The sequence below is a fragment of the Ctenopharyngodon idella genome, chromosome 12, assembly GCF_019924925.1.
Source record: "Ctenopharyngodon idella isolate HZGC_01 chromosome 12, HZGC01, whole genome shotgun sequence".
In the NCBI taxonomy this organism is placed as follows: domain Eukaryota; kingdom Metazoa; phylum Chordata; class Actinopteri; order Cypriniformes; family Xenocyprididae; genus Ctenopharyngodon; species Ctenopharyngodon idella.
Window position 1 is genome coordinate 28,641,482 of NC_067231.1, and position 24,359 is coordinate 28,665,840.

The 24,359-nt window shown below is 43.7% G+C and overlaps 1 protein-coding gene across 1 annotated transcript in view; it reads right to left on the bottom strand.

Moving 5' to 3' along the window:
- Positions 1 to 22,665, bottom strand: part of LOC127523248 (mucin-17-like) — a 34,205-nt gene extending 11,540 nt beyond the window's left edge. Inside the window, exons 1-9 of the mRNA XM_051913746.1 lie at positions 22,533 to 22,665; positions 21,864 to 21,933; positions 21,700 to 21,726; positions 20,462 to 20,830; positions 20,321 to 20,365; positions 19,027 to 19,407; positions 18,858 to 18,944; positions 18,492 to 18,587; positions 1,041 to 18,284 (exon numbers count right to left, since the gene is read on the bottom strand). Coding sequence (XP_051769706.1) covers positions 1,041 to 18,284; positions 18,492 to 18,587; positions 18,858 to 18,944; positions 19,027 to 19,407; positions 20,321 to 20,365; positions 20,462 to 20,830; positions 21,700 to 21,726; positions 21,864 to 21,909 — 18,295 coding nt within the window. The 5' untranslated portion in view covers positions 21,910 to 21,933; positions 22,533 to 22,665. The remainder of the gene's footprint in view (positions 1 to 1,040; positions 18,285 to 18,491; positions 18,588 to 18,857; positions 18,945 to 19,026; positions 19,408 to 20,320; positions 20,366 to 20,461; positions 20,831 to 21,699; positions 21,727 to 21,863; positions 21,934 to 22,532) is intronic.
- Positions 22,666 to 24,359: the final 1,694 nt, after the last annotated feature.

Below are 24,359 nucleotides of genomic sequence, written 5' to 3' on the forward strand. Positions count from 1 at the left end.
TTCTGTTGTTGTGAACTCGCTTGTGGTACTTTCTGGATTTGTGGTGCTTTCTGCTGTTGTGGTCTCGGTTGTGGTACTTTCTGTTGTTGTGGTTCCCACAGATGTGGTGCTTTCTGTGGTTGTGGTCTCGGCTGTTGTACTTTCTGGAGTTGTTGTGGTTGTGGTTTCAGTTGTTGTAGTGCCTGGTGTTGTGGTCTCAGTTGTAGTGGTTTCTGCTGTTGTGGTCTCAGTTGTAGTGGTTTCTGCTGTTGTGGTCTCGCTTGTAGTACTTTCTGTTGCTGTGGTGCTTTCTGTTGTTGTAGAACCCACAGTTGTGGTGTCAGTTGTGCTTTCTGCTGTTGTGGTCTCGGTTGTGGTACTTTCTGGAGTTGTTGTGGCTGTGCTTGTACTTTCAGTTGTTGTAGTGCCTGGTGTTGTGGTCTCAGTTGTGGTACTTTCTGCTGTTGTGGTCTCAGCTGTGGTACTTTCTGTTGCTGTGGTTCTTTCTGTTGTTGTAGAACCCACAGTTGTGGTCTCAGTTGTGCTTTCTGCTGTTGTGGTCTCGGTTGTGGTACTTTCTGGAGTTGTTGTGGCTGTGGTTGTACTTTCAGTTGTTGTAGTGCCTGGTGTTGTGGTCTCAGTTGTAGTGGTATCTGCTGTTGTGGTCTCGCTTGTAGTACTTTCTGTTGCTGTGGTGCTTTCTGTTGTTGTAGAACCCATAGTTGTGGTCTCAGCTGTGGTGCTTTCTGCTGTTGTGGTCTCGGTTGTGGTACTTTCTGGAGTTGTTGTGGCTGTGGTTGTACTTTCAGTTGTTGTAGTGCCTGGTGTTGTGGTCTCAGTTGTGGTACTTTCTGCTGTTGTGGTCCCAGCTGTGGTGCTTTCTGTTGTTGTGATCTCGCTTGTGGTACTTTCTGGATTTGTGGTGCTTTCTGCTGTTGTGGTCTCGGTTGTGGTACTTTCTGTTGTTGTGGTTCCAACAGATGTGGTGCTTTCTGTGGTTGTGGTCTCGGCTGTTGTACTTTCTGGAGTTGTTGTGGTTGTGGTTTCAGTTGTTGTAGTACCTGGTGTTGTGGTCTCAGTTGTAGTGGTTTCTGCTGTTGTGGTCTCAGTTGTAGTGGTTTCTGCTGTTGTGGTCTCGCTTGTAGTACTTTCTGTTGCTGTGGTGCTTTCTGTTGTTGTAGAACCCACAGTTGTGGTCTCAGTTGTGCTTTCTGCTGTTGTGGTCTCGGTTGTGGTACTTTCTGGAGTTGTTGTGGCTGTGGTTGTACTTTCAGTTGTTGTTGTGCCTGGTGTTGTGGTCTCAGCTGTGGTACTTTCTGTTGCTGTGGTTCTTTCTGTTGTTGTAGAACCCACAGTTGTGGTCTCTGCTGTTGTGGTCTCGGTTGTGGTACTTTCTGGAGTTGTTGTGGCTGTGGTTGTACTTTCAGTTGTTGTAGTGCCTGGTGTTGTGGTCTCAGTTGTAGTGGTATCTGCTGTTGTGGTCTCGCTTGTAGTACTTTCTGTTGCTGTGGTGCTTTTTGTTGTTGTAGAACCCATAGTTGTGGTCTCAGTTGTGCTTTCTGCTGTTGTGGTCTCGGTTGTGGTACTTTCTGGAGTTGTTGTGGCTGTGGTTGTACTTTCAGTTGTTGTAGTGCCTGGTGTTGTGGTCTCAGTTGTGGTACTTTCTGTTGTTGTGGTCTCACTTGTGGTAATTTCTGTTGCTGTGGTGCTTTCTGTTGTTGTAGAACCCACAGTTGTGGTCTCAGTCGTGCTTTCTGCTGTTGTGGTCTCGGTTGTGGTACTTTCTGGAGTTGTTGTGGCTGTGGTTGTACTTTCAGTTGTTGTAGTGCCTGGTGTTGTGGTCTCAGTTGTGGTACTTTCTGCTGTTGTGGTCTCAGCTGTGGTGCTTTCTGTTGTTGTGCTCTCGCTTGTGGTACTTTCTGTTGCCGTGGTGCTTTCTGTTGTTGTAGAACCCACAGTTGTGGTCTCAGTCGTGCTTTCTGCTGTTGTGGTCTCGGTTGTGGTACTTTCTGGAGTTGTTGTGGCTGTGGTTGTACTTTCAGTTGTTGTAGTGCCTGGTGTTGTGGTCTCAGTTGTGGTACTTTCTGCTGTTGTGGTCTCAGCTGTGGTGCTTTCTGTTGTTGTGCTCTCGCTTGTGGTACTTTCTGTTGCCGTGGTGCTTTCTGTTGTTGTAGAACCCACAGTTGTGGTCTCAGTTGTGCTTTCTGCTGTTGTCATCTCAGTTGTGGTACTTTCTGGAGTTGTTGTGGCTGTGGTTGTACTTTCAGTTGTTGTAGTGCCTGGTGTTGTGGTCTCAGTTGTGGTACTTTCTGCTGTTGTGGTCCCAGCTGTGGTGCTTTCTGTTGTTGTGATCTCGCTTGTGGTACTTTCTGGATTTGTGGTGCTTTCTGCTGTTGTGGTCTCGGTTGTGGTACTTTCTGTTGTTGTGGTTCCCACAGATGTGGTGCTTTCTGTGGTTGTGGTCTCGGCTGTTGTACTTTCTGGAGTTGTTGTGGTTGTGGTTTCAGTTGTTGTAGTGCCTGGTGTTGTGGTCTCAGTTGTAGTGGTTTCTGCTGTTGTGGTCTCAGTTGTAGTGGTTTCTGCTGTTGTGGTCTCGCTTGTAGTACTTTCTGTTGCTGTGGTGCTTTCTGTTGTTGTAGAACCCACAGTTGTGGTCTCAGTTGTGCTTTCTGCTGTTGTGGTCTCGGTTGTGGTACTTTCTGGAGTTGTTGTGGCTGTGGTTGTACTTTCAGTTGTTGTAGTGCCTGGTGTTGTGGTCTCAGCTGTGGTACTTTCTGTTGCTGTGGTTCTTTCTGTTGTTGTAGAACCCACAGTTGTGGTCTCTGCTGTTGTGGTCTCGGTTGTGGTACTTTCTGGAGTTGTTGTGGCTGTGGTTGTACTTTCAGTTGTTGTAGTGCCTGGTGTTGTGGTCTCAGTTGTAGTGGTATCTGCTGTTGTGGTCTCGCTTGTAGTACTTTCTGTTGCTGTGGTGCTTTTTGTTGTTGTAGAACCCATAGTTGTGGTCTCAGTTGTGCTTTCTGCTGTTGTGGTCTCGGTTGTGGTACTTTCTGGAGTTGTTGTGGCTGTGGTTGTACTTTCAGTTGTTGTAGTGCCTGGTGTTGTGGTCTCAGTTGTGGTACTTTCTGTTGTTGTGGTCTCACTTGTGGTAATTTCTGTTGCTGTGGTGCTTTCTGTTGTTGTAGAACCCACAGTTGTGGTCTCAGTCGTGCTTTCTGCTGTTGTGGTCTCGGTTGTGGTACTTTCTGGAGTTGTTGTGGCTGTGGTTGTACTTTCAGTTGTTGTAGTGCCTGGTGTTGTGGTCTCAGTTGTGGTACTTTCTGCTGTTGTGGTCTCAGCTGTGGTGCTTTCTGTTGTTGTGCTCTCGCTTGTGGTACTTTCTGTTGCCGTGGTGCTTTCTGTTGTTTTAGAACCCACAGTTGTGGTCTCAGTTGTGCTTTCTGCTGTTGTGGTCTCAGTTGTGGTACTTTCTGGAGTTGTTGTGGCTGTGGTTGTACTTTCAGTTGTTGTAGTGCCTGGTGTTGTGGTCTCAGTTGTGGTACTTTCTGCTGTTGTGGTCCCAGCTGTGGTGCTTTCTGTTGTTCTGATCTCGCTTATGGTACTTTCTGGATTTGTGGTGCTTTCTGCTGTTGTGGTCTCGGTTGTGGTACTTTCTGTTGTTGTGCTTCCCACAGATGTGGTGCTTTCTGTGGTTGTGGTCTCGGCTGTTGTACTTTCTGGAGTTGTTGTGGTTGTGGTTTCAGTTGTTGTAGTGCCTGGTGTTGTGGTCTCAGTTGTAGTGGTTTCTGCTGTTGTGATCTCAGTTGTAGTGGTTTCTGCTGTTGTGGTCTCGCTTGTAGTACTTTCTGTTGCTGTGGTGCTTTCTGTTGTTGTAGAACCCACAGTTGTGGTGTCAGTTGTGCTTTCTGCTGTTGTGGTCTCGGTTGTGGTACTTTCTGGAGTTGTTGTGGCTGTGGTTGTACTTTCAGTTGTTGTAGTGCCTGGTGTTGTGGTCCCAGTTGTAGTAGTTTCTGCTGTTGTGGTCTCGCTTGTAGTACTTTCTGTTGCTGTGGTGCTTTCTGTTGTTGTAGTACCCATAGTTGTGGTCTCAGTTATACTTTCTGCTGTTGCGGTCTGGGTTGTGGTACTTTCTGGAGTTATGGTACTTTCTTCTGTCGTCGTCACGGTTGTGGTACTTTCTGGAGTTGCTGTGCCTGAGGTTGTACTTCCTGTTGTTGTGGTTCCCGGTGTGGTCTCAGTTGTGGTACTTGCTGCTGATGTGGTCTCAGCTGTGGTGCTTTCTGTTGTTGTGATCTCGTTTGTGGTACTTTCTGGATTTGTGGTACTTTCTGTTGTTGTGGTTCCCACAGATGTGGTGCTTTCTGTGGTTGTGGTCTCGGCTGTTGTACTTTCTGGAGTTGTTGTGGTTGTGGTTTCAGTTGTTGTAGTGCCTGGTGTTGTGGTCTCAGTTGTAGTGGTTTCTGCAGTTGTGGTCTCAGTTGTAGTGGTATCTGCTGTTGTGGTCTCGCTTGTAGTACTTTCTGTTGCTGTGGTGCTTTCTGTTGTTGTAGAACCCATAGTTGTGGTCTCAGTTGTGCTTTCTGCTGTTGTGGTCTCGGTTGTGGTACTTTCTGGAGTTGTTGTGGCTGTGGTTGTACTTTCAGTTGTTGTAGTGCCTGGTGTTGTGGTCTCAGTTGTGGTACTTTCTGTTGTTGTGGTCTCACTTGTGGTAACTTCTGTTGCTGTGGTGCTTTCTGTTGTTGTAGAACCCACAGTTGTGGTCTCAGTCGTGCTTTCTGCTGTTGTGGTCTCGGTTGTGGTACTTTCTGGAGTTGTTGTGGCTGTGGTTGTACTTTCAGTTGTTGTAGTGCCTGGTGTTGTGGTCTCAGTTGTGGTACTTTCTGCTGTTGTGGTCTCAGCTGTGGTGCTTTCTGTTGTTGTGCTCTCGCTTGTGGTACTTTCTGTTGCCGTGGTGCTTTCTGTTGTTGTAGAACCCACAGTTGTGGTCTCAGTTGTGCTTTCTGCTGTTGTGGTCTCAGTTGTGGTACTTTCTGGAGTTGTTGTGGCTGTGGTTGTACTTTCAGTTGTTGTAGTGCCTGGTGTTGTGGTCTCAGTTGTGGTACTTTCTGCTGTTGTGGTCCCAGCTGTGGTGCTTTCTGTTGTTGTGAACTCGCTTGTGGTACTTTCTGGATTTGTGGTGCTTTCTGCTGTTGTGGTTTTGGTTGTGGTACTTTCTGTTGTTGTGGTTCCCACAGATGTGGTGTTTTCTGTGGTTGTGGTCTCGGCTGTTGTACTTTCTGGAGTTGTTGTGGTTGTGGTTTCAGTTGTTGTAGTGCCTGGTGTTGTGGTCTCAGTTGTAGTGGTTTCTGCTGTTGTGGTCTCAGTTGTAGTGGTTTCTGCTGTTGTGGTCTCGCTTGTAGTACTTTCTGTTGCTGTGGTGCTTTCTGTTGTTGTAGAACCCACAGTTGTGGTCTCAGTTGTTCTTTCTGCTGTTGTGGTCTCGGTTTTGGTACTTTCTGGAGTTGTTGTGGCTGTGGTTGTACTTTCAGTTGTTGTAGTGCCTGGTGTTGTGGTCTCAGTTGTGGTACTTTCTGCTGTTGTGGTCTCAGCTGTGGTACTTTCTGTTGCTGTGGTTCTTTCTGTTGTTGTAGAACCCACAGTTGTGGTCTCAGTTGTGCTTTCTGCTGTTGTGGTCTCAGTTGTGGTACTTTCTGGAGTTGTTGTGGCTGTGGTTGTACTTTCAGTTGTTGTAGTGCCTGGTGTTGTGGTCTCAGTTGTAGTGGTATCTGCTGTTGTGGTCTCGCTTGTAGTACTTTCTGTTGCTGTGGTGCTTTCTGTTGTTGTAGAACCCATAGTTGTGGTCTCAGCTGTGGTGCTTTCTGCTGTTGTGGTCTCAGTTGTGGTACTTTCTGGAGTTGTTGTGGCTGTGGTTGTACTTTCAGTTGTTGTAGTGCCTAGTGTTATGGTCTCAGCCGTGGTACTTTCTGCTGTTGTGGTCTCAGCTGTGGTGCTTTCTGTTGTTGTGCTCTCGCTTGTGGTACTTTCTGTTGCCATGGTGCTTTCTGTTGTTGTAGAACCCACAGTTGTGGTCTCAGTTGTGGTACTTTCTGGAGTTGTTGTGGTTGTGGTTGAACTTTCAGTTGTTGTAGTGCCTGGTGTTGTGGTCTCAGTTGTGGTACTTTCTGGATTTGTGGTACTTTCTGTTGTTGTGGTTCCCACAGATGTGGTGCTTTCTGTGGTTGTGGTCTCGGCTGTTGTACTTTCTGGAGTTGTTGTGGTTGTGGTTTCAGTTGTTGTAGTGCCTGGTGTTGTGGTCTCAGTTGTAGTGGTTTCTGCTGTTGTGGTCTCAGTTGTAGTGGTTTCTGCTGTTGTGCTCTCGCTTGTAGTACTTTCTATTGCTGTGGTGCTTTCTGTTGTTGTAGAACCCACAGTTGTGGTCTCAGTTGTGCTTTCTGCTGTTGTGGTCTCGGTTGTGGTACTTTCTGGAGTTGTTGTGGCTGTGGTTGTACTTTCAGTTGTTGTAGTGCCTGGTGTTGTGGTCTCAGTTGTGGTACTTTCTGCTGTTGTGGTCCCAGCTGTGGTGCTTTCTGTTGTTGTGATCTCGCTTGTGGTACTTTCTGGATTTGTGGTGCTTTCTGCTGTTGTGGTCTCGGTTGTGGTACTTTCTGTTGTTGTGGTTCCCACAGATCTGGTGCTTTCTGTGGTTGTGGTCTCGGCTGTTGTACTTTCTGGAGTTGTTGTGGTTGTGGTTTCAGTTGTTGTAGTGCCTGGTGTTGTGGTCTCAGTTGTAGTGGTTTCTGCTGTTGTGGTCTCGCTTGTAGTACTTTCTGTTGCTCTGGTGCTTTCTGTTGTTGTGCTCTCAGTTGTGGTGCTTTCTGTTGTTGTGGTCTTACTTGTGGTACTTTCTGTTGCTGTGGTGTTTTCTGTTGTTGTAGAACCCACAGTTGTGGTCTCAGTTGTGCTTTCTGCTGTTGTGGTCTCGGTTGTGGTACTATCTGGAGTTGTTGTGGTTGTGGTTGAACTTTCAGTTGTTGTAGTGCCTGGTGTTGTGGTCTCAGTTGTGGTACTTTCTGGATTTGTGGTACTTTCTGTTGTTGTGGTTCCCACAGATGTGGTGCTTTCTGTGGTTGTGGTCTCGGCTGTTGTACTTTCTGGAGTTGTTGTGGTTGTGATTTCAGTTGTTGTAGTGCCTGGTGTTGTGGTCTCAGTTGAAGTAGTTTCTGCTGTTGTGGTCTCGCTTGTAGTACTTTCTGTTGCTGTGGTGCTTTCTGTTGTTGTAGTACCAATAGTTGTGGTCTCAGTTATACTTTCTGCTGTTGCGGTCTGGGTTGTGGTACTTTCTGGAGTTGTGGTACTTTCTTCTGTCGTCGTCTCGGTTGTGGTACTTTCTGGATTTGCTGTGCCTGAGGTTGTACTTCCTGTTGTTGTGGTTCCCGGTGTGGTCTCAGTTGTGGTACTTTCTGCTGTTGTGGTCTCAGCTGTGGTGCTTTCTGTTGTTGTGATCTCGCTTGTGGTACTTTCTGGATTTGTGGTGCTTTCTGGATTTGTGGTGCTTTCTGCTGTTGTGGTCTCGGTTGTGGTTCTCACAGATGTGGTGCTTTCTGTGGTTGTGGTCTCGGCTGTTGTACTTTCTGGAGTTGTTGTGGTTGTGGTTTCAGTTGTTGTAGTGCCTGGTGTTGTGGTCTCAGTTGTAGTGTTTTCTGCAGTTGTGGCCTCAGTTGTAGTGGTTTCTGCTGTTGTGGTCTCGCTTGTAGTACTTTCTGTTGCGGTGGTGCTTTCTGTTGTTGTAGAACCCATAGTTGTGGTCTCAGTTGTGCTTTCTGCTGTTGTGCTCTCAGTTGTGGTACTTTCTGGAGTTGTTGTGGCTGTGGTTGTACTTTCAGTTGTTGTAGTGCCTGGTGTTGTGGTCTCAGTTGTGGTACTTTCTGCTGTTGTGGTCCCAGCTGTGGTGCTTTCTGTTGTTGTGATCTCGCTTGTGGTACTTTCTGGATTTGTGGTGCTTTCTGCTGTTGTGGTCTCGGTTGTGGTACTTTCTGTTGTTGTGGTTCCCACAGATGTGGTGCTTTCTGCGGTTGTGGTCTCGGCTGTTGTACTTTCTGGAGTTGTTGTGGTTTCAGTTGTTGTAGTGCCTGGTGTTGTTGTCTCAGTTGTAGTGGTTTCTGCTGTTGTGCTCTCAGTTGTGGTGCTTTCTGTTGTTGTGGTCTCACTTGTAGTACTTTCTGTTGCTGTGGTGCTTTCTGTTGTTGTAGAACCCACAGTTGTGGTCTCAGTTGTGCTTTCTGCTGTTTTGGTCTCGGTTGTGGTACTTTCTGGAGTTGTTGTGGCTGTGGTTGTACTTTCAGTTGTTGTAGTGCCTGGTGTTGTGGTCTCAGTTGTGGTACTTTCTGCTGTTGTGGTCTCAGCTGTGGTGCTTTCTGTTGTTGTGATCTCGCTTGTGGTACTTTCTGGATTTGTGGTACTTTCTGATGTTGTGGTTCCCACAGATGTGGTGCTTTCTGTGGTTGTGGTCTCGGCTGTTGTACTTTCTGGAGTTGTTGTGGTTGTGGTTTCAGTTGTTGTAGTGCCTGGTGTTGTGGTCTCAATTGTAGTAGTTTCTGCTGTTGTGGTCTCGCTTGTAGTACTTTCTGTTGCTGTGGTGCTTTCTGTTGTTGTAGTACCCATAGTTGTGGTCTCAATGATGCTTTCTGCTGTTGCGGTCTGGGTTGTGGTACTTTCTGGAGTTGCTGTGCCTGAAGTTGTACTTCCTGTTGTTGTGGTTCCCAGTGTGGTCTCAGTTGTGGTACTTTCTGCTGTTGTGGTCTCAGCTGTGGTGCTTTCTGTTGTTGTGATCTGGCTTGTGGTACTTTCTGGATTTGTTGTGCTTTCTGGATTTGTGGTGCTTTCTGCTGTTGTGGTCTCGGTTGTGGTTCCCACAGATGTGGTGCTTTCTGTGGTTGTGGTCTCGGCTGTTGTACTTTCTGGAGTTGTTGTGGTTGTGGTTTCAGTTGTTGTAGTGCCTGGTGTTGTGGTCTCAGTTGTAGTGGTTTCTGCTGTTGTGGTCTCAGTTGTAGTGGTTTCTGCTGTTGTGGTCTCGCTTGTAATACTTTCTGTTGCTGTGGTGCTTTCTGTTGTTGTAGAACCCATAGTTGTGGTCTCAGTTGTGCTTTCTGCTGTTGTGGTCTCGGTTGTGGTACTTTCTGGAGTTGTTGTGGCTGTGGTTGTACTTTCAGTTGTTGTAGTGCCTAGTGTTGTGGTCTCAGTTGTGGTACTTTCTGCTGTTGTGGTCTCAGCTGTGGTGCTTTCTGTTGTTGTGATCTCGCTTGTGGTACTTTCTGGATTTGTGGTGCTTTCTGCTGTTGTGGTCTCGGTTGTGGTACTTTCTGTTGTTGTGGTTCCCACAGATGTGGTGCTTTCTTTTGCTGTCGTCTCACTTGTGGTACTTTCTGTTGCTGTGGTGCTTTCTGTTGTTGTAGAACCCACAGTTGTGGTCTCAGTTGTACTTTCTGCTGTTGTGGTCTCAGTTGTGGTAATTTCTGGAGCTGTGGTACTTTCTGCTTTTGTGGTCTCGTTTGTGGTACTTTCTGTTGTTGTGGTTCCAACAGATGTGGTGCTTTCTGTTGTTGTGGTCTCGGCTGTTGTACTTTCTGGAGTTGTTGTGGTTGTGGTTTCAGTTGTTGTGGTGCCTGGTGTTGTGGTCTCAGTTGTAGTAGATTCTGCTGTTGTGGTCTCGCTTGTAGTACTTTCTGTTGCTGTGGTGCTTTCTGTTGTTGTGCTCTCAGTTGTGGTACTTTCTGTTGTTGTGGTCTTACTTGTGGTACTTTCTGTTGCTGTGGTGCTTTCTGTTGTTGTAGAACCCACAGTTGTGGTCTCAGTTGTGCTTTCTGCTGTTGTGGTCTCGGTTGTGGTACTTTCTGGAGTTGTTGTGGTTGTGGTTGAACTTTCAGTTGTTGTAGTGCCTGGTGTTGTGGTCTCAGTTGTGGTACTTTCTGGATTTGTGGTACTTTCTGTTGTTGTGGTTCCCACAGATGTGGTGCTTTCTGTGGTTGTGGTCTCGGCTGTTGTACTTTCTGGAGTTGTTGTGGTTGTGATTTCAGTTGTTGTAGTGCCTGGTGTTGTGGTCTCGCTTGTAGTACTTTCTGTTGCTGTGGTGCTTTCTGTTGTTGTAGTACCAATAGTTGTGGTCTCAGTTATACTTTCTGCTGTTGCGGTCTGGGTTGTGGTACTTTCTGGAGTTGTGGTACTTTCTTCTGTCGTCGTCTCGGTTGTGGTACTTTCTGGATTTGCTGTGCCTGAGGTTGTACTTCCTGTTGTTGTGGTTCCCGGTGTGGTCTCAGTTGTGGTACTTTCTGCTGTTGTGGTCTCAGCTGTGGTGCTTTCTGTTGTTGTGATCTCGCTTGTGGTACTTTCTGGATTTGTGGTGCTTTCTGGATTTGTGGTGCTTTCTGCTGTTGTGGTCTCGGTTGTGGTTCTCACAGATGTGGTGCTTTCTGTGGTTGTGGTCTCGGCTGTTGTACTTTCTGGAGTTGTTGTGGTTGTGGTTTCAGTTGTTGTAGTGCCTGGTGTTGTGGTCTCAGTTGTAGTGTTTTCTGCAGTTGTGGTCTCAGTTGTAGTGGTTTCTGCTGTTGTGGTCTCGCTTGTAGTACTTTCTGTTGCGGTGGTGCTTTCTGTTGTTGTAGAACCCATAGTTGTGGTCTCAGTTGTGCTTTCTGCTGTTGTGCTCTCAGTTGTGGTACTTTCTGGAGTTGTTGTGGCTGTGGTTGTACTTTCAGTTGTTGTAGTGCCTGGTGTTGTGGTCTCAGTTGTGGTACTTTCTGCTGTTGTGGTCCCAGCTGTGGTGCTTTCTGTTGTTGTGATCTCGCTTGTGGTACTTTCTGGATTTGTGGTGCTTTCTGCTGTTGTGGTCTCGGTTGTGGTACTTTCTGTTGTTGTGGTTCCCACAGATGTGGTGCTTTCTGCGGTTGTGGTCTCGGCTGTTGTACTTTCTGGAGTTGTTGTGGTTTCAGTTGTTGTAGTGCCTGGTGTTGTTGTCTCAGTTGTAGTGGTTTCTGCTGTTGTGCTCTCAGTTGTGGTGCTTTCTGTTGTTGTGGTCTCACTTGTAGTACTTTCTGTTGCTGTGGTGCTTTCTGTTGTTGTAGAACCCATAGTTGTGGTCTCAGTTGTGCTTTCTGCTGTTTTGGTCTCGGTTGTGGTACTTTCTGGAGTTGTTGTGGCTGTGGTTGTACTTTCAGTTGTTGTAGTGCCTGGTGTTGTGGTCTCAGTTGTGGTACTTTCTGCTGTTGTGGTCTCAGCTGTTGTACTTTCTGTTGCTGTGGTTCTTTCTGTTGTTGTAGAACCCACAGTTGTGGTCTCAGTTGTGCTTTCTGCTGTTGTGGTCCCGGTTGTGGTACTTTCTGGAGTTGTTTTGGCTGTGGTTGTACTTTCAGTTGTTGTAGTGCCTGGTGTTGTTGTCTCAGTTGTGGTACTTTCTGCTGTTGTGGTCTCAGCTGTGGTGCTTTCTGTTGTTGTGATCTCGCTTGTGGTACTTTCTGGATTTGTGGTGCTTTCTGGATTTGTGGTGCTTTCTGCTGTTGTGGTCTCGGTTGTGGTTCTCACAGATGTGGTGCTTTCTGTGGTTGTGGTCTCGGCTGTTGTACTTTCTGGAGTTGTTGTGGTTGTGGTTTCAGTTGTTGTAGTGCCTGGTGTTGTGGTCTCAATTGTAGTAGTTTCTGCTGTTGTGGTCTCGCTTGTAGTACTTTCTGTTGCTTTGGTGCTTTCTGTTGTTGTAGTACCCATAGTTGTGGTCTCAATGATGCTTTCTGCTGTTGCGGTCTGGGTTGTGGTACTTTCTGGAGTTGCTGTGCCTGAAGTTGTACTTCCTGTTGTTGTGGTTCCCAGTGTGGTCTCAGTTGTGGTACTTTCTGCTGTTGTGGTCTCAGCTGTGGTGCTTTCTGTTGTTGTGATCTGGCTTGTGGTACTTTCTGGATTTGTTGTGCTTTCTGGATTTGTGGTGCTTTCTGCTGTTGTGGTCTCGGTTGTGGTTCCCACAGATGTGGTGCTTTCTGTGGTTGTGGTCTCGGCTGTTGTACTTTCTGGAGTTGTTGTGGTTGTGGTTTCAGTTGTTGTAGTGCCTGGTGTTGTGGTCTCAGTTGTAGTGGTTTCTGCTGTTGTGGTCTCAGTTGTAGTGGTTTCTGCTGTTGTGGTCTCGCTTGTAATACTTTCTGTTGCTGTGGTGCTTTCTGTTGTTGTAGAACCCATAGTTGTGGTCTCAGTTGTGCTTTCTGCTGTTGTGGTCTCGGTTGTGGTACTTTCTGGAGTTGTTGTGGCTGTGGTTGTACTTTCAGTTGTTGTAGTGCCTAGTGTTGTGGTCTCAGTTGTGGTACTTTCTGCTGTTGTGGTCTCAGCTGTGGTGCTTTCTGTTGTTGTGATCTCGCTTGTGGTACTTTCTGGATTTGTGGTGCTTTCTGCTGTTGTGGTCTCGGTTGTGGTACTTTCTGTTGTTGTGGTTCCCACAGATGTGGTGCTTTCTTTTGCTGTCGTCTCACTTGTGGTACTTTCTATTGCTGTGGTGCTTTCTGTTGTTGTAGAACCCACAGTTGTGGTCTCAGTTGTACTTTCTGCTGTTGTGGTCTCAGTTGTGGTAATTTCTGGAGCTGTGGTACTTTCTGCTTTTGTGGTCTCGTTTGTGGTACTTTCTGTTGTTGTGGTTCCAACAGATGTGGTGCTTTCTGTTGTTGTGGTCTCGGCTGTTGTACTTTCTGGAGTTGTTGTGGTTGTGGTTTCAGTTGTTGTGGTGCCTGGTGTTGTGGTCTCAGTTGTAGTAGATTCTGCTGTTGTGGTCTCGCTTGTAGTACTTTCTGTTGCTGTGGTGCTTTCTGTTGTTGTGCTCTCAGTTGTGGTACTTTCTGTTGTTGTGGTCTTACTTGTGGTACTTTCTGTTGCTGTGGTGCTTTCTGTTGTTGTAGAACCCACAGTTGTGGTCTCAGTTGTGCTTTCTGCTGTTGTGGTCTCGGTTGTGGTACTTTCTGGAGTTGTTGTGGTTGTGGTTGAACTTTCAGTTGTTGTAGTGCCTGGTGTTGTGGTCTCAGTTGTGGTACTTTCTGGATTTGTGGTACTTTCTGTTGTTGTGGTTCCCACAGATGTGGTGCTTTCTGTGGTTGTGGTCTCGGCTGTTGTACTTTCTGGAGTTGTTGTGGTTGTGATTTCAGTTGTTGTAGTGCCTGGTGTTGTGGTCTCGCTTGTAGTACTTTCTGTTGCTGTGGTGCTTTCTGTTGTTGTAGTACCAATAGTTGTGGTCTCAGTTATACTTTCTGCTGTTGCGGTCTGGGTTGTGGTACTTTCTGGAGTTGTGGTACTTTCTTCTGTCGTCGTCTCGGTTGTGGTACTTTCTGGATTTGCTGTGCCTGAGGTTGTACTTCCTGTTGTTGTGGTTCCCGGTGTGGTCTCAGTTGTGGTACTTTCTGCTGTTGTGGTCTCAGCTGTGGTGCTTTCTGTTGTTGTGATCTCGCTTGTGGTACTTTCTGGATTTGTGGTGCTTTCTGGATTTGTGGTGCTTTCTGCTGTTGTGGTCTCGGTTGTGGTTCTCACAGATGTGGTGCTTTCTGTGGTTGTGGTCTCGGCTGTTGTACTTTCTGGAGTTGTTGTGGTTGTGGTTTCAGTTGTTGTAGTGCCTGGTGTTGTGGTCTCAGTTGTAGTAGATTCTGCTGTTGTGGTCTCGCTTGTAGTACTTTCTGTTGCTGTGGTGCTTTCTGTTGTTGTAGTACCCATAGTTGTGGTCTCAGTTATACTTTCTGCTGTTGCGGTCTGGGTTGTGGTACTTTCTAGAGTTGTGGTACTTTCTTCTGTCGTCATCTCGGTTGTGGTACTTTCTGGAGTTGCTGTGCTTGAGGTTGTACTTCCTGTTGTTGTGGTTCCCAGTGTTGTCTCAGTTGTGGTACTTTCTGTTGTTGGGGTCTCAGCTGTGGTGCTTTCTGTTGTTGTGATCTGGATTGTGGTACTTTCTGGATTTGTGGTGCTTTCTGGATTTGTGGTGCTTTCTGCTGTTGTGGTCTCGGTTGTGGTTCCCACAGATGTGGAGCTTTCTGTGGTTGTGGTCTCGGCTGTTGTACTTTCTGGAGTTGTTGTGGTTTCAGTTGTTGTAGTGCCTGGTGTTGTGGTCTCAGTTGTAGTAGTTTCTGCTGTTGTGGTCTCAGTTGTAGTGGTTTCTGCTGTTGTGGTCTCGCTTGTAGTACTTTCTGTTGCTGTGGTGCTTTCTGTTGTTGTAGAACCCATAGTTGTGGTCTCAGTTGTGCTTTCTGCTGTTGTGGTCTCGGTTGTGGTACTTTCTGGAGTTGTTGTGGCTGTGGTTGTACTTTCAGTTGTTGTAGTGCCTGGTATTGTGGTCTCAGTTGTGGTACTTTCTGCTGTTGTGGTCCCAGCTGTGGTGCTTTCTATTGTTGTGATCTCGCTTGTGGTACTTTCTGGATTTGTGGTGCTTTCTGCTGTTGTGGTCTCGGTTGTGGTACTTTCTGTTGTTGTGGTTCCCACATATGTGGTGCTTTCTGTGGTTGTGGTCTCGGCTGTTGTACTTTCTGGAGTTGTTGTGGTTGTGGTTTCAGTTGTTGTAGTGCCTGGTGTTGTTGTCTCAGTTGTAGTGGTTTCTGCTGTTGTGGTCTCAGTTGTAGTGGTTTCGGCTGTTGTGGTCTCGCTTGTAGTACTTTCTGTTGCTGTGGTGCTTTCTGTTGTTGTGCTCTCAGTTGTGGTGCTTTCTGTTGTTGTGGTCTCACTTGTGGTACTTTCTGTTGCTGTGGTGTTTTCTGTTGTTGTAGAACCCACATTTGTCGTCTCAGTTGTGCTTTCTGCTGTTGTGGTCTCGGTTGTGGTACTTTCTGGAGTTGTTGTGGCTGTGGTTGTACTTTCAGTTGTTGTAGTGCCTGGTGTTGTGGTCTCAGTTGTGGTACTTTCTGCTGTTGTGGTCTCGGTTGTGGTACTTTCTGTTGTTGTGGTTCCCACATATGTGGTGCTTTCTGTGGTTGTGGTCTCGGCTGTTGTACTTTCTGGAGTTGTTGTGGTTGTGGTTTCAGTTGTTGTAGTGCCTGGTGTTGTTGTCTCAGTTGTAGTGGTTTCTGCTGTTGTGGTCTCAGTTGTAGTGGTTTCGGCTGTTGTGGTCTCGCTTGTAGTACTTTCTGTTGCTGTGGTGCTTTCTGTTGTTGTGCTCTCAGTTGTGGTGCTTTCTGTTGTTGTGGTCTCACTTGTGGTACTTTCTGTTGCTGTGGTGTTTTCTGTTGTTGTAGAACCCACATTTGTCGTCTCAGTTGTGCTTTCTGCTGTTGTGGTCTCGGTTGTGGTACTTTCTGGAGTTGTTGTGGCTGTGGTTGTACTTTCAGTTGTTGTAGTGCCTGGTGTTGTGGTCTCAGTTGTGGTACTTTCTGCTGTTGTGGTCTCGGTTGTGGTACTTTCTGTTGTTGTGGTTCCCACATATGTGGTGCTTTCTGTGGTTGTGGTCTCGGCTGTTGTACTTTCTGGAGTTGTTGTGGTTGTGGTTTCAGTTGTTGTAGTGCCTGGTGTTGTTGTCTCAGTTGTAGTGGTTTCTGCTGTTGTGGTCTCAGTTGTAGTGGTTTCGGCTGTTGTGGTCTCGCTTGTAGTACTTTCTGTCGCTGTGGTGCTTTCTGTTGTTGTGGTCTCACTTGTGGTACTTTCTGTTGCTGTGGTGCTTTCTTTTGTTGTAGAACCCACAGTTGTTGTCTCAGTTGTGCTTTCTGCTGTTTTGGTCTCGGTTGTGGTACTTTCTGGAGTTGTTGTGGCTGTGGTTGTACTTTCAGTTGTTGTAGTGCCTGGTGTTGTGGTCTCAGTTGTGGTACTTTCTGCTGTTGTGGTCTCAGCTGTGGTGCTTTCTGTTGTTGTGATCTCGTTTGTGGTACTTTCTGGATTTGTGGTACTTTCTGATGTTGTGGTTCCCACAGATGTGGTGCTTTCTCTGGTTGTGGTCTCGGCTGTTGTACTTTCTGGAGTTGTTGTGGTTGTGGTTTCAGTTGTTGTAGTGCCTGGTGTTGTGGTCTCAGTTGTAGTAGTTTCTGCTGTTGTGGCCTCGCTTGTACTACTTTCTGTTGCTGTGGTGCTTTCTGTTGTTGAAGAACCCACAGTTGTGGTCGCAGTTGTGCTTTCTGCTGTTGTGGTCTTGGTTGTGGTACTTTCTTGAGTTGTAGTACTTTCTTCTGTTGTCGTCTCGGTTGTGGTACTTTCTGGAGTTGTTGTGGCTGTGGTTTTACTTTCAGTTGTTGTAGTGCCTGGTGTTGTCGTCTCAGTTTTGGTACTTTCTTCTGTTGTGGACTTAGCTGTGGTGCTTTCTGTTGTTGTGATCTCGCTTGTGGTACTTTCTGTTGCTGTTGTGCTTTCTATTGTTGTAGAACCCACAGTTGTGGTCTCAGCTGTGATGCTTTCTGTTGTTGTGATCTCGCTTGTGGTACTTTCTGGATTTTTGGTGCTTTCTGCTGTTGTGGTCTCGGTTGTGGTACTTTCTGGTGTTGTGGTTCCCACAGATGTGGTGCTTTCTGTTGTTGTGGTCTCGGCTGTTGTACTTTCTGGAGTTGTTGTGGTTGTGGTTTCAGTTGTTGTAGTGCCTGGTGTTGTGGTCTTAGTTGTAGTGGTTTCTGCTGTTGTGGTCTCGCTTGTAGTACTTTCTGTTGCTGTGGTGCTTTCTGTTGTTGTAGTACCCATAGTTGTGGTCTCAGTTATACTTTCTGCTGTTGCGGTCTGGGTTGTGGTACTTTCTGGAGTTGTTGTGCCTGAGGTTGTACTTCCTGTTGTTGTGGTTCCCGGTGTGGTCTCAGTTGTGGTACTTTCTGCTGTTGTGGTCTCAGCTGTGTTGCTTTCTGTTGTTGTGATCTGGCTTGTGGTACTTTCTGGATTTGTGGTGCTTTCTGCTGTTGTGGTTCCCACAGATGTGGTGCTTTCTGTGGTTGTGGTCTCGGCTGTTGTACTTTCTGGAGTTGTTGTGGTTGTACTTTCAGTCGTTGTAGTTCCTGGAGTTGTAGTCTCAGTTGTACTTTCTGCTGTTGTGGTCTCGGTTGTGGTACTTTCTGGAGTTGTTGTGGCTGTGGTTGTACTTTCAGTTGTTGTAGTGGCTGGTGTTGTGGTCTCGCTTGTAGTACTTTCTGTTGCTGTGGTGCTTTCTGTTGTTGAAGAACCCACAGTTGTAGTCGCAGTTGTGCTTTCTGCTGTCGTGGTCTCAGTTTTGGTACTTTCTAGAGTTATGGTACTTTCTGGAGGTGTGGTCTCAGTTGTGGTGCTTTCTGTTGTTGTGATTTTGCTTGTGGTACTTTCTGGAGTTGTGGTGCTTTCTGTTGTGGTACTTTCTGTTGTTGTGGTCTCGGTTGTGGTACTTTCTGTTGCTGTGGTTCCCACAGATGTGGTGCTTTCTGCGGTTGTGGTTTCAGCTGTTGTACTTTCTGGAGTTGTTGTGGCTGTGGTTGTAGTTTCAGTTGTTGTAGTGTCTGGTGTTGTGGTCTCAGTTGTAGTGCTTTCTGCTGTTGTGGTCTCGCTAGTGGTACTTTCTCTTGCTGTGGTGCTTTCTGTTGTTGAATAACCAACAGTTGTGGTCGCAATTGTGCTTTCTGCTGTTGTGGTCTCGGTTGTGGTACTTTCTGGAGTTGTGGTCTTAGTTGTGGTACTTTCTGTTGTTGTGATTTCGCTTGTGGTTTTTTCTGGAGTTGTGGTGCTTTCTTTTGTGGTGCTTTCTGTGGTCTCAATTCTTGTGGTTTCTGCTGTTGTGTTCTCACTTGTGGTACCTTCTGTTTTTGTGATGCTTTCTGTTTTTGGGGTGCTTTCTGTTGTGGTCCCAGTTGTGGTGATTTCTGCTGTTGTGGTACCCACTGTTGTGGCCTTGATTGTGGTACTTTCTGAAGTTGTTGTGCTTGTGGTCGTACTTTCTGTTGTTGTTACACTTTCTGTTGCGCTCTCACTTGTAGTGCTTTCTGCTGCTGTGGTGCTTTCTGTCATGATATCAACAGTTGTGGTCTCAGTTGTAGTGTTGGTCTCGGTTGTGGTACTTTCTGGAGTTGTTGTGTCCACGGTTGTACTTCCTATTGTTGTGGTTTCATTTGATGTACTATTTGGAGTTGCTGTGCCTGTGGTTGTACTTTCTGTTGTTGTGGTGCCTTTTTTTGTGGTCTCAGTTTTGGTACTTTCTGCTGTGGTGGTCTCGGATGTGGTCATTTCTGGAGTTGTTGTTCCAGTGTTTATATGTTCTGTCATTGTGGTGATTTCTGTTTTTGTGATTTCTGTTGTTGTGGTGCCTGCTGTTGTGATCTCGGTTGTGGTACTTTCTGGAGATGTGATTCCAGTGTTTATACTTTCTGTTTTTGTGGTTTCCATTGTCGTTGTTGCATCCACTTTGTCTGTAAGGAGCAGTGAATGTATATACATATTTTAACTTAAAAAATATTTTTATATAATTTCATTTATATATAATTTGATCTATTATTTCAAAATAGGTAATTCCATGTTTCACAAACTGTTTAACTTATATACATGTAACTCATAACATAGATCTGATCTGCTCATTCAAAACAAAAACATAATTTTCACATAGCACATTAAATTACCAGTGTCCATTGTTGTAGTATCTATAAATGTAGTTTTTATGGCTGAACTTGTCTCCATCATGATGGTAGAATAGAAAGTGGTATTGTGCCCGATATCTGAAAAAAAAAAAAAAAAAAAATCATTACAAATTTGATAAATACTCTCTCTCTCTCTCTCACACACACACACACACACACACACTAGTTCAGAAGCACTCTGAACTATTTGCTTACTAACAGCAAATCTGAATCATAAACAGAAGAGACTTCTGACTGCACATTTCACACTGTTTTATTTTTAACTTCTTTATTTGCAGTCACAATTTCTTAAGATGGATCTAGTCATGTGAAAAATCCTACAGATTGCAAATCAGCACATTACATTACCGGTTGTAATGTCCATGGTTGTAGTTTCCGTGGTTAACATTGTCTCTGGAGTGACAGTGGTATAGGTAGTGTTTGTGTTCCTTACATCTGAAAAACAGTGATGCATTGTAAATCAACAAAGCTACACTTATGACTTATGTAAACAAAGGGAAAGTGTAAAAGTGTTTACCTGCACAGTACGCCAAAGAGCAGAAATCTGGTTTCACAAACTCATAAACATAATAATTGCCAGGGCAGGCTTTGACTTTAATAGGATTTGATGGGAAATAGCAGCAATTATTGTCCCAGTGACCACAGACATCTCGAGTGACCACTCCATCCTCAACTGTTGGATGTACTCCGTTCAGCCACAGTGGGGCGTGAGTGCCACAACTATGCTGATCAACACATGTGTCTGGCATCTGAACGCTCTGACCCTGAATGAAGAGACGGTACCAGCCGTCCCAGCTGACCTCACAGTCACACATTATTTCAGAGGAATATTGATTGTTGGTGGCTCTCCATGGATCATCCAGCATTTTGTAGTTGTTGCAGGGGTCAACAGGGGGCACTATTATGGAAAGAAATGTTTCTGAGTAAGTCAATTTCTAATTGTTATAGGCCAATACTTTTTTACTATTGGATTAGCTATAAAAGCTTAAAACAGTTTTTGAGTCTCTCATTTAACATCATTTAGCATTGTCAAAAGCAGATGAGCTTTTAAAAAACCTTAAAGTCCCTATGAAAACAAAATTGAAGTTTTTTTGGCTTTTAGTATGAAAATGTTCATCAATGATTTTGATGACATCACGTTGCACTTCAGCTTCATCAGATTTTATGTCCAATCAAATGCTCTCTAGAATCTAAAGCGTCCTGCCCCCTACATTATAAATAGATGCTGAAGCTACGGCTAAAATCGGTCAATTATTCACACATATACTATTTTCTACTTGGTAGATGGCACATAGTGCACTATATAGGGGACGGGGAATGATTCAGACAGTGTAATTATGCTTTCCATTGGGGTGAATTAAGTCTGGTTTCACGTTAGTGTCATGCAAACCGCCGCAGAGCGCACACAGTCTGCTCCAGTCCAGAGACACGAGAGCACAGAGTGGATCATATACGCGAGTCAGCGCATTCCAGAAAACGTATTTGAATTTTGCACAGAATGCTATATTTTAAAGCGATATAGAGGAGATTAGGAGGAGAAATGGATAGAGATTATGCGGAAACTGTGGCTTTAGCCAGCTCAAAGGCTCTGGCTGAGCTGTAATATAAACTAAATGCTGCTGGCTATTTTAAAAAGGGGAGGAGCTGTTCGATATTCCCCTTCCTGTCTTCCTGATTCATTGGAAATGACGTCAACACATAATGCTGTGCATTTCAAGGCATTTCAGTGGGCAAACCTATTGTACTTGAGTGCACTAGGTTTACTAATCCGAACAAAAATTCTTCAAAAGACTTTTAAAACATTACATTACCAGTCGAAATGGCTGAGGTTGAGAAGGTGCTGATGTTCCTTACATCTGAAAAAAAAAATTACAAATAAGATCAAAATTATATCAACAAAGATGAAATTATGACTTAATGCTATAAACAAAAGAAAAATGTAATATATTTACCTGCACAGTATGCCAAATAGCAGAAAGATGGTTTCACAAACTCATAGACATAATAATCTGTACAGGCTTTGACTTTAATGGGATTGGACTGAAAAGCACAGCAGTCATTGTCATAGTGACCGCAGACATTTCGAGTGACCACTCCATCCTCAACTGTTGGATGTCCTCCGTTCAGCCACAGTGGAGCATGAGTGCCACAGCTGTCCTGATCAACACATGTGTCTGGCATCTGAACACTCTGACCATCAAACATTAGACGGTACCAGCCGTTCCAGCTGACTTCACAGTCACACATTATTTCAGAGGAATATTGATTGTTGGTGGCTCTTCGAGGGTCATCCAGCACATTGTAGCTGTTGCAGGGGTCATCTGTTTTGTAAACATTAAAATAGTGTTTGTAAATGTTTGTAAATTCATATTTCAATGTTACCATTACATATTTAAAATTAGATTACGGCTTGTTTCACTTGTGTTTAAAGTTAGTGAAACCTAAAGACTAAGCATCTCTTTTCTTTTAGCTGTGACAAATGGGATATAAACAGCCTAATATTTCCTACCATAAGCACTGGCAAGTATTGTAATGTTTTGGTAGCTTAATGTTTTAAAGTATTAAAATGTGGAATGTGTATCTCATGATGTCACCTGTGATGGAATGATTGACAGTTTGAGTGACGGTTTGATGCACACACCTACACTATGTGGTTTTTAAGATGCAATTCTATGACGCACTATTACATCCCATTAGATGCGTACACTATTGCAACATGCTCAAAAATATTTTCTTTCTTATGATAACAACTACACAATTTTGGTGCATCTTTTTAGGGCAAATTGCAACACAGCACACATTTTTCACAACGCATATATTTATCTGAGAATGATTGCACTTTTCAATAAACTAAGTATTGGGGTACTTTTGATTTATAGTTCTTTATCTCAATCTATTTTAGATTTCTCCACACTAAGGTCCTTGCTTTCAAAACTAATACAGTGATCCAAACATACTCTTACATTTTCGATGCTTAATGAAGTACTGCATACTTTTCAGCAAACAGTTAATGAAAGCTGTTATTAAAGCGTCTCTATACTATTAAAATAACATGTTTATCATAAAGTTCTACAATAAAGATCCCCCCCCCCCCCACACACACACACACATGCTTTGTTTGTCTAAAAAAGCAAGAGATTGAAAGGGGGAACAGTATTGTAAGTGTTCTAAGATGAATGGAAATAATTACCTGATAGTAGTCCACTTATTATTTTACCTTTAAAACAAAAGAATATAAGGGCAGTGGTTTAATTTTGAAGGATGATACAGTCAGTTCACTTATTTGAATATACTGTAGCATCATTCTGATGATTTGTGGCCACATGTATGTATTCAGACTTCAAAAGGACTCACCAAAAAGCAGCAGTATTAAAACACACAATGAGAATAGAAACCTCATCGTGATAAACGGCACCTCTTACACCTGCACACACAAACATAAACATGTGAAATGTTTTTCTATATTTATTGTATTAAATTTAGGGTTGCACTTTATTTTACAGTACGTGCACTTTCACTGTACTTACAGTGTACTACGATAGTACTGAATATTATAAGGTAACTACATGGTTTAAGATTAGGTTTAGGTTCAGGACTAGTACCTAGTTATTACTCAGTTATTGTAATTACTACAATAAGTATATAGTATGTACATGCGAAACAGGACTATATAATAAAGTGCTTGTCAACACTTGGAAAAACAACTTAATAAAAAGCCTTCATGTGTTTACTACATTAGTTAACATGAAGTAATAAAGAACGATACTTATACAGTATTTCTTAATCTTTGTTGATGTTAACATCAACATTTACAAGCAAATTTTTAAATATTACAATGCTGTAAAATATATATTGTTCATTGTTACTTCATGTTAGTTAATGCATTGAATGATTTTAACATATTTAGCCATATTGTAAAACGTTACTAAAATTTATATTACAAAATAATTTAGATTTATCAAAAGCAGATTACTGAAAGAGTAATTAGAGCTCAAAGGGATAAAATGAACTAAGTAACATTACCTGATACAAAATGTTTCTTCACAAACTCCAAAAACACAGTGATGCTTTAATCCAGTTAATGAATACAATGAAGAATGAACTAAAGTCCTCACAGCCTTATCACAGCCTTATCTGTGACTGTATTACGTGTGGGTGAACCTTTTCAAGATGAGTTGACAACTCTAACAACACCCTACCTCCAACAATAACATTTTCTTCTACGCTACATGACGCCAGTGTTTCATTGTACACCTGCCATTCAGAAACACATTTTTTAGTCTTGAATAGATGAACGTAGATAACAACTACAAAACAATCAAATGAATCTGAATTATGAGGATACGCCTGTTTTACACTTTGCTTTTACACATTTACTCAAACTAAGGTAAATGTTCTCAAAACAGTTAACAGAGCCATCTCAAGAGATTGTAATTTTCCTAAACATATTGTAAATATTTCATGATTTAATACAAATTACATACATTAAAAAATAATAATAATAAAAAAAACTAACTTTACACAAATTCCTCCTATCCAAGTTTCAATTGTTAACCAACCCGTTACAGTTAAGCCATATTTCCACAAAGTACATTTTACTAAACTGTTCACAAAACAGTTATGATTTCGCTTTATATAAATAAGTTACCAGAAGAAGAAATGCAGTTGGCAGAGCAAGAGGGGAATAGATAGGACAGTGGAAGAGGTAGAAAGAGATGATGGGAGAAAAATAGGAGAAGACGTATATAAAAAGAAGAGGAAGAAAAGAGAATAACATTGGAGGGCATTGAAAGAGAAAGATGTGTTGTAAGAAGAGGAGAGAAGAGATTGAGAGAATACAGAAGGGTCCTCTAATACACCATAATACACAAGACCTAATTTTATTCAATAAACGACTCATCCTCTTTTGTTTTATTAAATGTGCTATTTAAAAGAATGCTATACTTACATTACTACATTATGCAGTGAACCTGAACCTTTTGCTGTATATTTTTATTATCATTGTTTTTGTATAAAATCAGTTGAGAAACACTAACTTTTTTGATGTTATAAAGCTAGAATGACAAATTGCACACGTCTGTAAATTTAAATCACGCTGTTCAGTGTTAGGGCAATAGTGGTTTGTGAGTTCACTGAGTTGGATGTTATTTACCCTATACAATTAATCAAATTCACAGATTCAATCTCCCTGTGATTTTTGTTCCAGAGACCCAGACTTGGAATGAATTAAACACAGAATCAACCACTAGAATCCAAACCAACACTTTTCCCACTGTGATACTGTTGTGTTTCGTTATTACTTCTTTTGTGTGAGTTTCTTATTAATTTATTAATATATATATATATGTTATCAGTCTTATTTCTTTAATTTCATATTGTTTTCTAATTTTTATAATAGCAAAATAATATGGAATTATGAATCAGTGCCGTTTCTCTTTTGTGGCCTCGCCTGTGATATAGATAGCAGCAACATCATGACGTGCATCCGTATTATGATTTTTCTGTGTGTGGCAAAATGCTTTTTACTACCAAACTATTATAAGCATATTGGCTGCTTTGACTGGGAGAACCAGCCATCAGTCAGGGCGGATCAAAGCCTACGCAGCCCGTATGCAGCCACACCTGTGTGAACAATCTGCGTGAAAACAACTGTCAAATATTTTTGGTGATCTGAGCAATAACTGAACCTCACCCTATAACCTTACCTTCTATAAAAGAGAACTTCAACCAGTGCTGCAACATTCTTCGGATCCTTTAGAAATTAGATACGTTGCCACACACATTTGACGCAAATAAGTATCACTATGGAAATTAAAACAATTGCACAGATGGTATTACAAATATTAATAT